General features: G+C 41.2%; 1 protein-coding gene across 2 annotated transcripts in view; it reads right to left on the reverse strand.

Annotated features, from left to right (window-relative positions):
• Positions 1-19,386, reverse strand: part of LOC127661760 (rho family-interacting cell polarization regulator 1-like) — a 95,325-nt gene that overhangs the window by 19,616 nt on the left and 56,323 nt on the right. For both annotated transcript variants that reach the window (XM_052152631.1, XM_052152630.1), the window contains exons 9-12: positions 15,503-15,546; positions 13,856-13,981; positions 4,748-4,896; positions 4,465-4,594 (exon numbers count right to left, since the gene is read on the reverse strand). In XM_052152631.1, coding sequence (XP_052008591.1) covers positions 4,465-4,594; positions 4,748-4,896; positions 13,856-13,981; positions 15,503-15,546 — 449 coding nt within the window. The remainder of the gene's footprint in view (positions 1-4,464; positions 4,595-4,747; positions 4,897-13,855; positions 13,982-15,502; positions 15,547-19,386) is intronic.

Raw genomic sequence — 19,386 nt, forward strand, 5'->3', positions numbered from 1 at the left:
TCAAGGGTTTTTAATAGGGCTGCATCTAATGATTATTAGAACGATTATTTGACTATGTGGTGATTATTGCAATGTTGTAATATACATGCTTACAAACAATGAAGAGGACAAAATAATCTTTTAAAAATACCTCTAAATGACATTCACTGAATTAAAGGGAAAAATACTTTGCATTGTTTAATTCAGTAAAGAAATTTACTGCAAAAAATCCTGTTGTTATCAAGTTTTTTGTTTTCCATTTAAAATTGTATAAAAAGCCTTAAAACAAGATACATTTACTTGAGAAGCATCATATAAGATATTAAGACTTTCTTTAAGAGAATATATCTTAAATAGAAGTGTATTTTGTATACAAGTGTATTTTTTCACTTGTTGATACTTCTGCAAGTGCAATAAAGACACAATATACCTGTATTCAAGATCTATTCTCTAAAAGCAAGTCTAAATATCTTATATGCTGCTTCTCAGGTGAATGCATCTTTTTTAAAGGATTTTTAGATATTTATATTGGAAAACAAGACAAAACAAAAACAAATCAAAAACGTATTTTGTTGCAGTGTAAAATGGGGCAAATACTTCCTCTCTCACCTCTCTGTTCTCTTCAATCATCTTTAACTCACAAAAAAATATTCTCTCTTATTAGTAAAGCTGCGTATAGCCAATTGTCTTCACAATAAGAAATGCACGGTGACATTTATTATGATTCAATGAGTCATGAGCCAGCTGCAGTTCTGCTCTCGTGCATCATCATTAGAGTTGATCTCATGTTACGTTAAATGAGATCAAATGACTATTCGACAACGAAAATGTTTGTACACAATTTTTTTTATTGTCGACGTTGTCGATAAAGTCAACTAAACATTTCAGCCCTATTTGTAACATGACAAACACTATTAATTTTGTCCCCATGCAGCCAGTGATGTCCAAGCAATTTGCAGGATGTCTCATGATGTGGATGGTACCAGTGTGAAATCAAAACTGGATGGAAGAGAGACTGAGCGAATCTAAATATATTGGGTCCATTCAAAAACGTAGTAAGCTGCCTGGATTCCTGCTGCCTACATAGGCAGCATGCAAACAAAAAAATGGAGCCTGATTAATGACTGATTTGGAACACTCTACCATAGGCAGCGATTCCACGTGCTATCCAAAAAGCACTGCTCACACACCTCACACAGGAGACTCAAATCCATGCCCGGTTGAATGGCGAAATTCACTCCCTAAACTTTTTGGGTAAACATTTTTGTATTCATATTTTTCAGTGTTGAATGGATTACAAGTTTATTTTTAATACAAAAATGTCTTGCTTCATACAACATTTTTATGTATTTTTCAACCGAGCTCATCACAGTGCATTCTGCTATCACCTTACCCAGGGAAGGATACATACTAGGGATGCACCAATGTATCGGCTGCCAATATTAATCGGCCAATTATTGACAAAATATAAACCATCTGCATATGAGTTATTAGCATGAAATCGCCACTGTGAAAAAAAGATCTATTATTTTTTATAATTAATTAGTATCATACTTTGTAAAAGCTCTGTGAATTAAAATGCACAATGCAGAACTAATAATAGCCACAATACGTAGAAGGGTTGGCACTCCTAAGACCATGTAATATTTCATTTTTACTCTTTTCTCATTCTCAGGTTAATGTGGAAATAAATGCCATAAACAGATGTGACAGTTGTGAAAGCAGAACTTACCTATTGGCTACATGAAGAGGGAAACAGTCCAAAACACTTTAAAACCAGCAGACATTGGTATGATATGCATTAATGCTGCATGATTTATTGAATTAAGATTAAAATCGCAATATGGCCTTGCATGGTTCCTAAAACTTAAAAGGCTGCATTTAAAAATATAGTCAGCGCTGCACTCAGAGCTTCATTCAGCAGAAGTACAAATATATATTTTTTTATTAATCATCATTTTGCATCCCTAATAAACATTTGCAGGGTAAACTTCGACAGTGGTGAATGGGATATCACAGCAAAAATTATTTTCACTTACCCACTTGCTCCAAGACCAAAAGAAAAAATCCAGTTATGTTTGAATGACTTTCCGGAAGAGGAAAGAAATAGAGAGCGGTGGATTAAGACAGTAAAATGGGAGAAGATGCCAAATTTACAGTCATTCTCTCAGCAGCTGTAATTGAAACCCCTAGAAGCTGTGGTATTTTTTATTTTATTTTTAATTCCAGGGTTGTATAACACAAAGTATATTGTTATAAATTTACACTGAATATTTAAAAAAATGCATAATATAAAAAAAATGTGAGATTGATGCTGGTAAATAAGGTGGAAACGAATCATCACAGTCTGTGAAAAAAGTCTATACTTACGATGTTTACTTCAAACTTCTCCAAAATTAGGTATCTTAGGAGAAAGTAAAATAAAGGTACCTATTTTTTTGGAGCAGCTTTTACGTCGGGAGCATGCCTATGATATCTCAAAATACTGCCTTCGGAGGCAGCTCATTAGGTTTCGAAAAAAGACCCATTGAAATGTAAGACACAATGGTAAAGTCATATGCTGATATTCATAGAATAATCACTTTATTATACACATTAGATATTCTATGTAAATTAATAAATAGCAAAATAGTGATGCTGTATGCCTTTCTTGCGGAGGTCAAAGTGTAACAGTTGAGTTGAGAGGTGCGTTGAAGCCCTGACACAAGTCATTTGAAAGGGACTTATAGACCATAACAATAATTGTTTTGTATTAACCAATGGTAGACAAGGGGAGTGTTTGGGAAACCTGTTTGGTTATTTGGTTACGCTAGTGGCAGAAAACGTTACACACTTCACTTTTAATACTGTCCTATATGGTCCATGGTGTGAGACAGACAGGCTAAACTAAATTAATGTACAGTATGAGAACTGTATAGGAGGCGGCGGCGAGAACAGCAGATGATGGGATTGTGTTCTCAGTCACTCAGCATTATCATGAATCTCCTAACACAGAGCTTCAGACTGGCGTCAGGCCCAGAGAGCTAACATACTCCCTGCTCCCTCTAATTAACTTCTGCTTCAGCCAATCTCTGCCTCAATGGGAAAATGTGACCACCCTTCAAAACAATAACAGCAATCACTGAATGTATTATGGACGGCTGGGACTTTGTTTTTGTGTAAATGCTTCCATTGTCACTCACAGTCGGACAGACAGAAACTCAGCAACTGTAATTCAATGTAATTCACACTACAAACAACATGCACAAAAATTATATTTCTTCAACTTAATAACAAGACAAATGACCGAAACTACAGGACAAAACTACAAATCACCACTACAAAAACTATTATAACCAAAATCAACTGCAGACACTAATAATTACTAGAACTATGAAAGAAGTACCATACAAACCTGTTTTTCGTGCTCGCCATTGTTCTTGGCTTGCAGCAGTCACATACTTTCAGCCAACTACAGACTACTAACTAAAGCTATAGAACTAGAACACTGGCGCTACGGGCTGTCCACACTTACATGGCTGGACGGTAGAGAGGAACCCAGGCAGACCGAAGTGACATCGCTGCATGAGCAGCTCTGAGTCAGTTTCTCTGTCAGCGTGTCTCGAAAAACATCCAGTAAGGACCAGCGCTGTTTGGAAATCATGCTCCATGGAGCTGTCTGCATGCAGTCAGTGCAAGGGTGAGAGTGTGAATACTGACTGTCAGCTAGAGATGTGCATGAGTACCCAAGTACTCATAATTAACAGCAATGATCGATCATGAAAACACAACAATAACAACAATAATAATTGCGTGACTTTTTTTTCAACTTCCAAACCGATTGAAATCTAGACACTATCCACTTCCCAAAAAAGGGGCCTCTTTTTGTAAATTTTGTGAATGGTAACAGTGCAACAGACAGCAATATGCATCGACACTGCACTTTTTTAGAGAAGATTAGAATGCATATAACTATTTTTAACTTGACAATATCTTAAAAAACATGACATTATTTTTTTTTTTTAAATGACACTTGATTGGACTGTTGACTTGAGTAGACAAAATGAACAAAATACCATTCCCTGCTGCCAGCAAGCTAATGCTAGATCTCTTTTGGTGCAAGGCAATCTGAGCCAGCAAATTCAGATCAATCCCAGTTTATCACGTTGACCATCTATTTGTCTAACCGTATGATTGAGTCTATTAGAACAAAGTTCAAGCTGATGTGAAATGGAGGCACTTATGTTTAAAATATGTGATCAAGATGCTTCTGAGAAACAATAACTCAAATCTATGTGGAGCAGATTGCGCTAAATTAAATCGTAAGGGAATGAATATCTGTAGAATCTCCATTAGGACATGAAAGAGCAAAGAGTGGCATATTAACATTATGGTGGTATGCACTTAGCAGAAATTCAAATGAATTTATTGGATGCAAGAGATATGAAAGCAGATGTATTCAGGGAACAAGAGAGACAAGAGAGGTATAAAGGAAAACAGACTCACATAGAAGGCCTGTTCCCGCAAAGACGGCGTGTCTGGAGGACTCTGGTTGTATGTGGAGAAGCGTTTGTTGACAGTAGGAGCTTTGTTAACAGTGCTAGCTGAAGACGACTGGTCATCTTTGTCAAATGGACTACAGGAGAAAAGAGAGAGAATGGCATCCGTGTTGACAGTGCATTTTACACAAATTTGTTAGGTTAAAACCAATTTTCTTTTAAATAACTACAATATATTTCAATGGTTTTAATATGATACCTCCTAAACAATCCCCAAAAGCTGTACTTACTTCCATGACACCTCTAAACTGAGTTTAATGGTACCCAAGTCATTGATATCCACAGCTACAGTTTGGGGCAAGGCAGCAAACAGGTCCTTTGTCTCACACGAGACACTCCCCACCACCACATGATTGGCCAGGCTCTTCAGCTCTGTCACCTTAAAAATCATATAGGAGAAATATTTTTAGGAAGAAATTTTATCATTGGTTGAATGACTAATAAAATGTAGTACCTGCCAAAATTTAGGAATCACATCTTTCATATTGTTTGTAAGAAGTCCAACAGTTTTAATATTAACTTGAAGACAAAATAAAAAATGTCATGTATTTCCCAGTGATAAAGAATATTCAGTAAGAAATATGAAGTATAGGACTTGATGTTTTGACATTATTGATTAACATTATTTATTGAGTTGTCTCAAATTAATGGAAATGTTGTGTCAGAGGTGGATTGTTCTTTTTCATTTTAAATAACTTGCACTGAAGAAGCATGCAGAATAAGACTAGGCACATTTTATATATTAGTAAACAGGGGTGGGCCATAAGACAAAAATGTTATATCATGATATGAATAATAATTTTATATCAAGGGGGGCCTGGGTAGCTCAGCGCGTAAAGGCGCTGACTACCAGCCCTGGAGTCACAAGTTCGAATCTAGGGCGTGCTGAGTGACTCCAGTCAGGTCTCCTAAGCAACCAAATTGGCCCGGTTGCTAGGGAGGGTAGAGTCACATGGGGTAACCTCCTCGTGGTCGCTATAATGTGGTTCACTCTCGGTGGGCTGCATGGTGAGTTGTGCATGGATGCTGCGGAGAATAGCGTGAAGCCTCCACATGCGCCATGTCTCTGTGGTAACGTGCTCAACAAGCCACGTGATAAGAACACGCTCAACAAGCCACATGATAAGATGCATGGATTGACGGTCTCAGACGCAGAGGCAACTGAGATTTATCCTCCATCACCCGGACTGAGGTGAGTCACTACACCACCACGAGGGTTTGGACAGCATTGGGAATTGGGCATTCCAAATTGGGGAGAAATCTAAAAATAATTATTTTATATCACAATAACGAGTTATCACAATGTAGTTAATTGATTAATTCATAATCAAAAATTATGTTTATATTAAATAACCATATTGTAACTAGGGCCGGGTATCGAGTTCGATACATTTTATGCATCGACCGAATTGCCTCTAAACTATCTTGTATCAAAAATGTCTTGTCGTTCGGTACCAAATTTCGATATCTAAGGGGTTAATCTCGTCAAGTTGCTCCCGCCACGAGTCCACCTCCAAAACTACTGATGAATGCAGCGGCGCTATGACAGGGACTCCGACAGGTAGCTTAACCAACAAACAAAATCAGCTAACTTGTAGTGGTACATGCTTGTGTACTTGTTTAATTTACGTTTCTGTGCGTGGTGACCTCCTATAAACTGGGACCTACGTAACGTTAGACATTGTTTGGATGTATGGCTAGAAATAACTAGCTAAATCAATGCTAAAAATGCTTTAAGGTTGACAGTAACTTAAACTTGATCACTCACATTCAACTTGTTATTTTATCCATAGGGTTGATTGAATTAAAAGTTAAGCTTTCTTGTTTTTTTTTCCCCTCTTCACATTAATGTTATAGCCTCTGTCCCTGCCGACCCTGGCATGAGGAGACCAGAAGGCACAGGAGATGAGTCTTTGAGTCTGTAAAAAAAGTCAACAAACTGAAAAAATAAAACCAAAGTTTTTTTGAGGTAATGTTTGTAATCTTGTTAAAATGGATTTCATAAAATTGGTATCGAAAAAAATATAGTTTAGGAACAGATATCAAATTTTTTTGAACGATACCCATCCCTAATTGTAATGCCTATTTTTGAATGATCCAGTCAGTGAATTACATTTATAAAGGAAACTACTTCCTCTTATATTATTTTCTCTTTATTTGGAGCTTGAAAAACTTAGTCAAAGTATATATATATATATATATATATATATATATATATATATACTGCCCTACAAAGGCAAAACGCCGTAACATCATGTTTGGTCAAAAATGAGTTGATGTCATTTTTGGGGTATTCAAGACCTCCTTTATCATGTGAATAAATATCGTGACTCAATTTGATTGTTTTAACGAGAAATTAAAGGGCTATGACAACCGTAACATCCAAAACCATACGAGAAACCACAGCAGAACGCCGTAACAGTTGTTACGGCTCTTACCCTTTGTTCCGGCACGCTTAAGTTGAGTTAAGGTGTTCTGAATTTGTTTCGCCTGGCATCAAGAGAGATGTTATGGTGCCGCTGTGATGTTACTGTACTCTGGCTTTGTCATACTGTCAAAGATTACCGCTCTTTTATTGTCACCAAACCGCGTAACATACACACGACACATCTTTGAAATAAAGTGTAGACTGCCGACTGCTTGTTTGTATTATTACTCTGTGATAGCGATGTGATAGGGCGATGGTTCAGATCTGTCAATGTCAGTGACAGCCCGGAGCTTGCTAAATTTAATCTGTGTCACGTAAATTAGCGCTAATGTTGACGCTGACACTCGCCTCACATCAGATGCTGAAAACCAAATATTAAATACAGAGGCATCCTACCTTTCCATGCAATCCGATATAATCCATAGAAGATATAATCCATAGCAATGCACGTCATCTGCTGTATCCACAACAATCCATACGTGTTTGAGCCATATTTCCTCTTGCAGGTGTTCACGTCAGATTTTACAGCTGGTTATCGCTAACGTCCGTACAAAGTAGGCTAACCTAAATAGTAAAAGTAATTCCAACTTTTTTCCGGTATACTCTGTCTATATTATCTCAGAATTAAAAAGTAGTAATCCAAGTCGAGTTCGTTGACTGAGCATCTTGAGCAGTTTGGTGGCCCTTAACCCTTTAACTGTCATCCCTCCCCCTTTTTTCGCATAGACATGAAAATCACTATCCAAACTTAAATGGTTGTATTTCAAGAATGCTTTGTCATATATACCTATGGACAAGTTGTGCTCCAAATTTTAGGTTGATATCTCAAAAAATTAGCTTTCAGTAAGATTTTATTTGGAGCAGTAAAAAACTTGGAATGAGCAGTCTCTAATCTCTAATGTATTGGTCCAATGTTTAATTAATTATTACTCTAGATCTTGCATTTAAATACATATACCTTTGTATTCAATTATAATTAAATTATCTTTATTGTGAAAATATTTATTGTATTTATTCATACTGTACATACTGTACTGCAAAGTAACTTATCTGTTATACTGTTTAACTGTGTTAGTGTTGCCGCACTATCCTGATCATTATAGCACTAAATAGGAACAATCAAAGGTCTTCTAATAATTTAAAACAAATACCATGATGACTAGACCTTGGTTAGGTGTTCTTATAATGGATGTAAGTATGGTGAACAGCAAGTAAATATTGATTATATGTCAGTTACGGCCTTTTGCCTTTGCATGACTCCTGATTTTTGGCACATAATACAGAGGCAGAGTACAGTAACCGCCAAACAAGGGTCAAAGGACAATTTTGAGCTCAAGATTTTTTGCATACAAACATTTCTTCAGTATAGCAACTACTTGTGAAATTTTGGGAGTCCTACCTATAATACTTTTGTCTGGACAAAACAGAAACTTTAAAGTCATTTTTCTCAGTTTCACACTCTAGTGAGTTAAGGTCTTTTGCTTTTGCAGGGCAGTATATATATATATATATATATATATATATATATATATATATATATATATATATATATATATATATAAACACTTCATTAGGTTCTCAATGATTTAAGTAATCTCTAGAGCATTTATGAATATCTGAAGGCAATGGAACACGGCTGTGATGAATCAGCTGATCAACAGGAGAGCAAGATAAGGGGCAGCCGGAAATGCCGGTTCAACATAAAAAAAAGTTTATGTTGATTGTTCAGCTGGTTCCCTCCTCCTCCTTTAACTATTTGGCCGTGTGTCCACCAATGCATTTTTTGTCAACTGAAAATGCCCAACTGGGAGCGCTTGAGAGTGCTTTGGAGGCGCAGCGTTTTTTTCAGCTGATATGCTTTGGTTGCTATGATATGAAAGATCCGCGGAAGTAATGTGCTGCAAGTACATCATTTTACAGATAGTTTGTCAACAAGTACTGAATATAAAAATGTTAGCACAAGGAAGAGTACTTGCTCTGACTCTTGCTCTGGATGAAGGGATTAAATTCATTTTAATATTGTGGTAGTCCGGGAATGTCATCTGGTACAGACATGAATACTCAGACACCAGCAAATGTCTCCTCCATTGTTGTACAAGTAGGATGTGATGGTTAGTCTGAGTGGAATTTGTCCAGCCCCTCCTCCACTGTGACTAGAGTGACAGTGACAAGCACTGGGTTATACTCAAAGTTTTTTCAACTCTCGGCGACCAAAAATAAAACAGCAAGCAAACAGCACTCCACGTGGAATAGATGCTCAGAGTCTCACCACGTTAATGGCTTTTTAAAAAAACGCTTTGGTGGACACACGGTCTTAAAGTGGTGCCGAAACCTGGGAGGGAGGAGGGATGCTCTGTCGCAGAGTCCTCGCCCATCTGCCTGGGGATGGAGAGGTCGCTGCCGGCCGCCAAGAGCCAGAGGAACCGTGGATGCCTGCCAAGAAGGAAAGGAGCGGTTCTCTGCTGGGGGAGAAGTGAGCTGGCATTCACCATAGGGTGGAGGAGCAGTTGAGGTCTGGGCGACAGCGCATTTGGGAGCCGGTGAGGAAGTTCTTCTCTCTCTCTCTCTCTGTGTGTTTCCGCTCGCCCTTTCCATTTCCCTCTCCCCACACCTCCCCTCGTCTCTCCCCCAGGTTCACAGCAGGTGGGGTGGACCACTGGCTGACAGAATGTCCAGCGTCTCCCCTCCAGAGATGGGGGGAGTTAGTCAGACTGGTGGTGCCCCGGCCTGAATCGGGCGGGGGAGGAGTGTGACTAGGAGGAGGGCGTGGCTGGGCTGTTTTATGTAGCGCAATTGATCCTGCTCTGCACTCACCTGTCTTTGTCCCTGTCAAATTGTCCTTGATTTCTCCAATAAGTGTTGCCCATTTTGCGTAACTGTGACAGAGACTATAATCCAAAATGGTTTTCAAATTCGGTTTATCGCGTCTACCAAGTTTGATTTCATGCTGAATTTAAATGCTGTTCATGCCCAGATTGGCTGGAAAATGCCAGACCTCTGGATTTGATATGACAATCGTATTTATCTGCTGAATCAATATGTATTGCAATTTTTGAAGTGTGGCAATTCTTGCGATGTTATGATATATTTAGCTGTGTTAACCCCTTTTTCTAAGAAAATAAAATGTTTATTGAAGAATAGTTCTGTCTGACATGACAACTGCTCTTCAGGACTGTTTTGAGTGTACTGACTGGCACATGTTCAGAGAGGCTGCAACATATGGCGACTCTACCAACTTGAAAGAATACACAGCATCAGTGACCAACTACATCAGCAAGTGCATTGATAATGTCACCTTCTCCAAAACCATCACTACACGCTCCAACCAGAAGCCGTGGATGACTGCGGAGGTGCGTGCGCTGCTGAGGACCCAAGAATCCGCCTTCAGAGCAGGCGACAAGGCTGCCCTAAGAACATCGAGGGCCAAACTGTCCCAGGCCATCAGAGAGGCAAAGCGTGCACACGCCCAGAGAATCCAGTCACTTCCAGGACAGCGCCGACTTCGCACTCACACCCATCATCATGAAGTGCTTTGAGAGGCTCATCATGAGGCACAATAAGACCCAGCTACCCCCCTAACTAGACCCACTGCAGTTTGCATATCGTCCCAACCGTTCAACAAATGACGCCATCGCCACCACCCTCCATCTGGCCCTCACCCACCTAGATAAAAAGGACTCATACGTTCGAATGCTGTTCATAGACTTCAGCTCAGCCTTCAACACAATCATTACTCAGCACCTGATTGGAAAGCCTACTGGGCCTGGACACCTCCCTCTGCAGCTGGATCCTGGACTTCCTGACTGGGAGACCTCAGTCAGTCCGGATTGGGAACAGCATCTCCACCACCACCACCACACTGAGCACTGGTGCCCCCCAGGGCCGTGTGCTCAGTCCACTGCTGTTCACTCTGCTGACTCACGACCGTGCAGCAATGTGAGCACAGCTCGAACCACATCAAGTTCGCCGATGACACGACCGTGGTGGGTCTCATCTTCAAGAATGACGAGTCAGCATACAGAGAGGAGGTGCAGCGGCTAACGGACTGGTGTAGAGCCAACAACCTGTCTCCGAATGTGGACAAAACAAAAGAGATGGTTGTTGACTTTAGGAGAGCACAGAGTGACCGCTCTCCACTGAACATCGACGGCTCCTCTGTGGAGATCGTCAAGAGCACCAAATTCCTTGGTGTTCACCTGGCGGAGAACCTCACCTGGTCCCTCAACACCAGCTCTATTACCAAGAAAGTCCAGCAGCGTCTCTACTTTCTTGGAAGGCTGAGGAAAACACATCTCCCACCCCCCATCCTCTCTACATTCTACAGAGGGACTATTGAGAGCATCCTGAGCAGCTGCATCACTGCCTGGTATGGGACTTGCACCGTTTCGGACTGCAAAGCTATAGTGAGGACAGCTGAGAAGATCATTGGGGTCTCTCTTCCCACCATCAAAGACATTTACACAAAACACTGTATCCACAAAGCAACCAGCATTGTGGATAACCCCACACACCCTCACACAAACTCTTCACCCTCCTGCCATCTGGCAAGAGGTACTGAAGCATTCGGGCACTCACGGCCAGACTGTGTAACAGCTTCTTCCCCCAAGCCATCAGACTCCTTAATTCTCAGAGACTGGATTGACACACAAACACACGTGTCCTGACTTGCACTTTAATTATTGTCACTTTATACGTTCGAATGCTGTTCATAGACTTCAGCTCAGCCTTCAACACAATCATTACTCAGCACCTGATTGGAAAGCCTACTGGGCCTGGACACCTCCCTCTGCAGCTGGATCCTGGACTTCCTGACTGGGAGACCTCAGTCAGTCCGGATTGGGAACAGCATCTCCACCACCACCACCACACTGAGCACTGGTGCCCCCCAGGGCCGTGTGCTTAGTCCACTGCTGTTCACTCTGCTGACTCACGACCGTGCAGCAATGTGAGCACAGCTCGAACCACATCAAGTTCGCCGATGACACGACCGTGGTGGGTCTCATCTTCAAGAATGACGAGTCAGCATACAGAGAGGAGGTGCAGCGGCTAACGGACTGGTGTAGAGCCAACAACCTGTCTCCGAATGTGGACAAAACAAAAGAGATGGTTGTTGACTTTAGGAGAGCACAGAGTGACCGCTCTCCACTGAACATCGACGGCTCCTCTGTGGAGATCGTCAAGAGCATCAAATTCCTTGGTGTTCACCTGGCGGAGAACCTCACCTGGTCCCTCAACACCAGCTCTATTACCAAGAAAGTCCAGCAGCGTCTCTACTTTCTTGGAAGGCTGAGGAAAACACATCTCCCACCCCCCATCCTCTCTACATTCTACAGAGGGACTATTGAGAGCATCCTGAGCAGCTGCATCACTGCCTGGTATGGGACTTGCACCGTTTCGGACTGCAAAGCTATAGTGAGGACAGCTGAGAAGATCATTGGGGTCTCTCTTCCCACCATCAAAGACATTTACACAAAACACTGTATCCGCAAAGCAACCAGCATTGTGGATAACCCCACACACCCTCACACAATCTCTTCACCCTCCTGCCATCTGGCAAGAGGTACTGAAGCATTCGGGCACTCACGGCCAGACTGTGTAACAGCTTCTTCCCCCAAGCCATCAGACTCCTTAATTCTCAGAGACTGGACTGACACACAAACACACGTGTCCTGACTTGCACTTTAATTATTGTCACTTTATACCTGGCTGCTACCTCAATAACTGCTATGTCCATAGAACATCTCATAGTATGTTATGTTTACATTTGGCATTTTTAGAAACTGTCATCTTTTTGCACTACTGTGTACTGGTTGGCGCTGCACTGTCTCTCACTGTGTCTATTGTCCTGTTCATTTTTAGTAATTTATTGTACTGTCCCATACTTTTTCCACACGTTTGCACATGCACTTTATATAGGTATGTTATTTAGTTTGTGTAGTCTCATGTGGTTCTGTGTTTGCCCTATGTTGTTTTATGTAGCACCATGGTCCTGGAGGAACGTTGTCTTGTTTCACTGTGTACTGTACACTAACTGTATATGGTTGAACGACAATAAAAACCACTTGACTTGACTTGAATTGCTTGACTCTGTAATACAGAATTTTCAGGTAACAGGTAGGGGTGTGCAAAACTACCAATTTTCAAAATCGACTAGTCAGCTTTGTTGTCTCAGATATTAGTCAGAATCTGCAGAATGACTCCTGAACAATACTCACCACAACACCTCACAAATAAACCTGTGGATATGCATAATAACAGGAACATTACCCACAGCAGAGGATTTAACATCTGACAGTGAACAAGAAACGATTTGATGGCTGTAGAAGCTATGCATTAAAGGACTAAACAAGAATTAGTGAGAAAACCTGTTCATGTAGAACTCTGCACAAATAGAGCTTCCTATCTATCTATTATTAGATTAGCATATTAATCTCAACATGTCTTTTTCCCCTACCCATAACAGTTAGGGTCAGGCATATTTACAGTCAGTCATATTTTTTCAAACAGAGCTCTCTGAGCTACTGTATCTAGTCTCACAGCTCTTTGAAACAGACCCCACAGCTCCTTATGCATAACTCAGGCATATAAAAAAATACAATGACAAACATCAGCTGCATTCTATTCATTCATCCCCCAGAGTCTCACTCTCTCTCCTTTTTTCCCCAACCACTCTATTCTGTAAACTTCCTTTGCTCTTTTCCAGTGCAGTCTTCCTCTCTATATCTCCCTCCCCTCCCATGCAGTTATGTGTCATGGGAGAGGAAAAACATCCAGCTGTTGTGCTGTTATGTGCATTAATGTTTCACAGATTAATGTGACTGTGATTGATTGTAAGTGTGGGAGAGAGATGAAGGGAGCAAAACAGACAAGAGCAGAGACGATATGAGTGAATGTGACTGTATATTCATACCTTTATAGACAGGAACTCTGTGATGAGGGGGAGGAAGACCATCTCCTCACTGTCCCACACTTGCTTGCCATTGATCTCAATCCGACCTCGCAGCTTCCACCGCTGGCGACCATACTTCATAAATATCTGTGGGGGAATGTATATAATAGGTATAAAATTATATACGGTTAAAATAGCCCACTTAGTTAGTTGGTAGATATCATAACCACACAATCTGTCTGCATCAAGCACATTTATTTATTGACGGCAATTTAAAAGTTGCCGTGTTTGAAATAAACACATATAAAAGGCAACAGGCAACATATAAAATATTTAAATACATTGCAGATTATGTTTAACACTTGTCCAATTTTTAGAGGGGTCTTAAAAGCAAGAGCAGACTTATACTATTCACTATCTGCTATCTTTGAGGTCGCAGGACATTCTTGTGGTGCTATCAGCCAATCAGAGTTGTCATAGCATAATTTTCCTGCAGATTCAGAGTAATTTAGTCATACAGCATTTACAGCTCAGGCTATTTCCTTGAAATAACCTGGCCAGCGGAACTGATTGGCCATGAGCAAATATGGCAGATTTTAAATGAGTAGATCAGAGAGTCCTGTGCCAGCCGAGCAACTATCATTGAGATAAATGGGAATGCTAAAAGCTTTCTCAAAGTATTATAGATATTCTGTTAACACATATCACATGCAAGGTCATAGAGACTGACTGAATCCTGAAGAGCATTCAAACAACTTATTAAAATATTTTTCAAGTCAAGTTTTTAAACATAAAACAGACCATCCATTCAAGTAGGTGGAGAGGTGGAAGAAAATTGCTTTTGTGTGCATTTGTACAGTAAAGGCAAAGAACAAAGTGAGCATAACAGATGGGCTGTAAAAAAAACAAGTCTTTGCCACCCACTCTCTCATCCATCTCTAGATTCTCGAGTCAATTTCTTCTTTTTCGCACCACCTCACTGCTGTCAAATGTCTGTGGGTTCTTGCTGAGCAGACTGTGCTGACTCACTGCATTGATTGGCCTGTCAGTCTCTCTGAAGCCCCTGCATGTTAAACAGGTGGAGGTGTGGCTGACATTAACATTCGCCCCCCTTTAATTATCCTCAGCCTCTCCAAATCTGTTCTTCACAGCCCAAGAGCAGATGCCTAAAGGAGCACACTAGGAAGCTGTGCTAATGCAGTACCTTTCTGTCTCTAAAGGCTCTAACTGTCTCTTTCTCTCTCTAGTAAAGTAAGTAGTCATTTAGCAGATGCTTTTAGCAAAGCTTGCTTAAAAGCACACTTGTTTTGACTCTTGGATCACCTCTTGCGAGTTCGAATGAACAACCTTGTGTTAACCCTTCCAGATCTTTAACCACTAAGCCACAGCACCCCTATAAAAGGCATATCTGCCCATGACAACAGCATCTGTGACAATAGGTTCCTGTAACTTGACTGGTAGGTTATAGAGATAGCAACGTAAAGGTCATGAGTTAGATTTTCAGGGAACGCACACACACTAATAAAATGTAATGCAAAGTCGCTTTGGATAAAATCATCATCCAAATGCATGAATCTAAATGTTAATTATGTCAAGATTTTTAGCTTAATCTTAATCAAAGGAATCATGGGGAGTTGATGAACACATGAAAGAGCAGAAGCAGCTCACCTCATACTGATCTCCTGCACAGAGTCGCGCAAAACCAGCCAGGCCTGAAACAGAGTGAACAATTCGTTACTGAAGTACTGCAGAAAAATCACTTGAAGGAATGGTTCACCAAAAATGAAAATTTGTTTATTATTTACTCACCATGTTGTCGCTTTAAACCCATATGACTTTCTTCATTGGAACACAAAAGAGAATATTTTTTTAAGTCTTGACATTGTTTATTCACCATAATGTAAGTGAATAGTGACCCTATCACTCATTTAGTAACAGGACACAATAAGAACAATAAGGTTTGATGTTATCGACATCACATTTGACTTGATTTGAGAGTGAATAACGACTTTGTAACAATTTTGTTTTGTTCAACATAGAAAGTGATTGTATCCCTGCTGAAGATTTGGAATATTGTGCATGAGTTGTATTGATTACCATGGTTGATGCAGATTTTTTTTTTAAAAAAAATTAAGACTTTTTAAGAATTTTTTCAAGACCTGAACAAATAAGATGACTACCATATCCCCATACCAAATTCATTAATAATTAAATCATATTTTGTTTTTAAGTTTGATAATCACATTAGTGATCACGATTCCTGTCTTTCCACCCCCAAATTTAAGACCTCTTTAAATAAAAATTAACACTTATGTTGTATCATTTAAGAATTTTTATGATCTTCAATTTTGGAAAACTGAAATTAAGAAATTTTAAGACTTTAAGGAACCCTGATTACTTTTATTGTGGTTCGGTTTCATTCCTCTGAACCACCAGAGACGGTGCTATAGTAGTGGATAATCAGAACGCCAGCCAGATAGGTCGAAAACACATACCAACGAAGTCACGTAGTGACGCAAGCGAGCTGAGGGAAATATAAGCCACTGCGGCTCGGCACCCTGCCTCTTTTACTTTAGGCCATAGGGCATTTTCATCGCCAATCATCAGTGTAGCTTTCTCAAAGCAACGAATATTCGGCATCCCAAGTTGTGATGATACGGGTTTGCATTAAATTGGATTGGATTATTTTTCTTCTTTACCACAAGGTTGGTATTTTTTCACATACGAAGTTCATCTTTATATGTCATGTCACTGTGCCTCAGGGTTCTATCTAGGGGTATCATCTGCGCTATTGGGTGGTTATTTTCATTAGCCCATTTTTTTTATTTTTTATTGCTGGTGTTCTTGTTGTGTTAACTGGTTTTTGCACATTACTTTTTATGCGCTGTCAAGTTAATTAGCCGTTAGATTGGAACAGCCAATTTTTCATAATGCATTCAAGGCGAATACTCGTCCTCAGTCTGTGACGATTAGTTTTTTGCATTGGTTTGGAATACTTTTCTTTATCGTGGCTTGGTCGATATGTTGATTTCTCATATTTATAAACATCTGTGTCACTTTACCTTATGGATCAATCTGGGGGCATGTCATCTGTGCTACTGGGTTAGTTATTGAGTTATTTGTATTAAGCCTGTCGGTCCTAACCATGGAGATTTTTTAGCCTATAACTCGGAGCCAGTGCACTCCCTCTTCTCTGCCCCTCACAGTTCATCCGAAGGTAGTAATGGTATAATTTGCATTTTTATTAATCTTCCTCCTGTTTCATCTGGAGGTAGAATAATACATACATATTTAGCAATTCATATTTTGCGTCATCCCATTGTTAGCCCCATCCCCTGCTGTATCCCAGTGGGGACTGCGTTAACGCCCCCCAAACCCCCCCCCCACACAACCTCAAATGGCTGAACCTTCAAGGCCTGAGATGTTTGGGCCAGTGGTCAGTCGCTTTTTGGCATCTGAGTTACTGGGGAAGGCGCAGTGACGGACTCTTGGGACACTACACAACGGATATACTCTGCAGTTCAAACCCCGGCCCAAAAAGTTTGTGGTGGGTCTGTGGTGGTAGACCCAGTCTGTTCAGCAACTCTCTCTCAGGAAGTTCACAAGTTGCATGATGGCTTCATTTTCACCCCTATGGTCCCAGGGGTTGTGGATCCTTCTGTACCTGGGCGACTGGTTACTTTGTGCTCAGATAAAAGATCAGGCTGTGCAGGATCCCCAGCTGCTGCTGGATCATGTCGCCAGGTTGGGCATCTCAGTGAACAGGGAAAAGAGTTATCTGTCTCCCATGCGTTCAATCACGTACATTGGAATGACAACCAATTCTATCACTATGCATGCCTCTCTGTCTCAGTCCCGGATGGCAGACATCCTGAAGCTTCTTGCTCAGTTTTGTCTGGGCGCATCTCTCCAGTATGGGGTGTTACTGAGGTTGATCGGGATGCTGACAGCGGCCACTCTTGTGAATTGCCTGGGGCTGCTTTAGCTGTGACCCCCGCACGTATGAACAACAGCCTTTGGTTGGTCCTATCCCATCATCGTTGTCGAAGTATTGTAGTGTCTCACCATTGCATACATGCCCTTCAGCAGTGGACGTCACTAGCCTTTTTGACAGCAGATGTACCACTAGGCATTGTTCCCTCCCACTGGGAGGTGATAACAACTGACGCATCACTCGCAGGATGGGGTGCAGTTTGGAATCTCAGAGGCATCAGTGGTCAATGGCCAGAAGTCCAGTCTATGGACATCATCAACCAGCTGGAGATGCTTGTGGTTTTTCTGGCTTTAAAACACTTCTTTCCTATGCTGGCAGGCAGCCATGTTCTTGTGCACTCGGACAACACATAGACTGTTTTCCATCTGAACCGTCAAGGGGGCACAAAATCAGCGAGCTTGCTACGGCTCACTCACAGCATTCTCACCTGGCCGCTTCCCGGCTTGCATCACTGAGGGCTGTTTATCTGCCATGAGTAGTCAATCAGGCTGCAGATGTCCTTTGAAGAAACTGGCTATATCCAGGCAAATGGAGGCTTCACCCAGATGTAGTTCAGAGGATCTGGCAGGAGTTTGAAACAGCGGAAGTGGACATATTTGCTTCAGAAAAGACAACCCACTGCTTATTGTGGTTTGCCCAGAGGAAACCTTCCAATCTGTTGAGACAAGACGCACTCACACAACTGGCCGGATTATCTCCTGCATGCCTTTCCCACAATAACTACATTGAGAGAAAAGCCTCACAGAATTGCTCAAGGCAGACACATGGTGCTTTTGATGGCTGCCCAGACCATGGTTTCCCCTGCTTCTAAAGTTGTTGGTGGGCAGACCAATGCAGTTTCCTCCTGGAAACACCCGTTATCCCAACTGGGTTGCCGTATTTGGCACCATTTGACCCTCACACCTGTTCGTGGTGTGAGGGTCGTGTGATCCTGTCGCACATTTTCAGCAGTTTTGAGCTTCCTACAAAGTCTCTTGGACAGTGGCATGGTGGCTTACACCCTAAAGGTTTATCTGGCAGCCATTCCTCTGCACATTTTGCCTTTTCTCTGGGCTCCCACAGTCTAAGTAGCAGCTTATTAAAGGGAGCATCTTAATCCTGCTTGTACTCCCCATTCTCCAGTCTGGGACTTTCCTCCGGTGTTGGAGTATCTTTGGCTACCTCCTTTTGAGCCGTTAGAGTACACAGACATTAAGTGTAAGTCCTTTCCTTCTGGCTGTTGCGTCTGCAAAAAGAGTTGGTGAGCTTCAAGCGTTGTCCGTCAGTCAGTCCTGCATGAGGTGCAAGCCACTGGTGTCACCTTCTTGCCCAACCCAACTTTCCTTCCTAAGGTGCTCCTTCAACAGTTTATTAAATCAGTCCATTCCACCGTTCTTTTCAACCACCAGTTCTTGAATCCAATATTGAGAGACTATTTCTGTTCTTATGTTCTGTGCAAGATTTGAGGTGTTATGTAGAGGCTACTGCACAGTTGAGACGATCTGATCAGTTGTTCGTTTGTTATGGTGGTGTTAAGAAGGGTGACCCTCTATCCAAACAGAGGCCGTCACGCTGGGTT

This window comes from Xyrauchen texanus, chromosome 21, assembly GCF_025860055.1.
Source record: "Xyrauchen texanus isolate HMW12.3.18 chromosome 21, RBS_HiC_50CHRs, whole genome shotgun sequence".
Lineage (NCBI taxonomy): Eukaryota > Metazoa > Chordata > Actinopteri > Cypriniformes > Catostomidae > Xyrauchen > Xyrauchen texanus.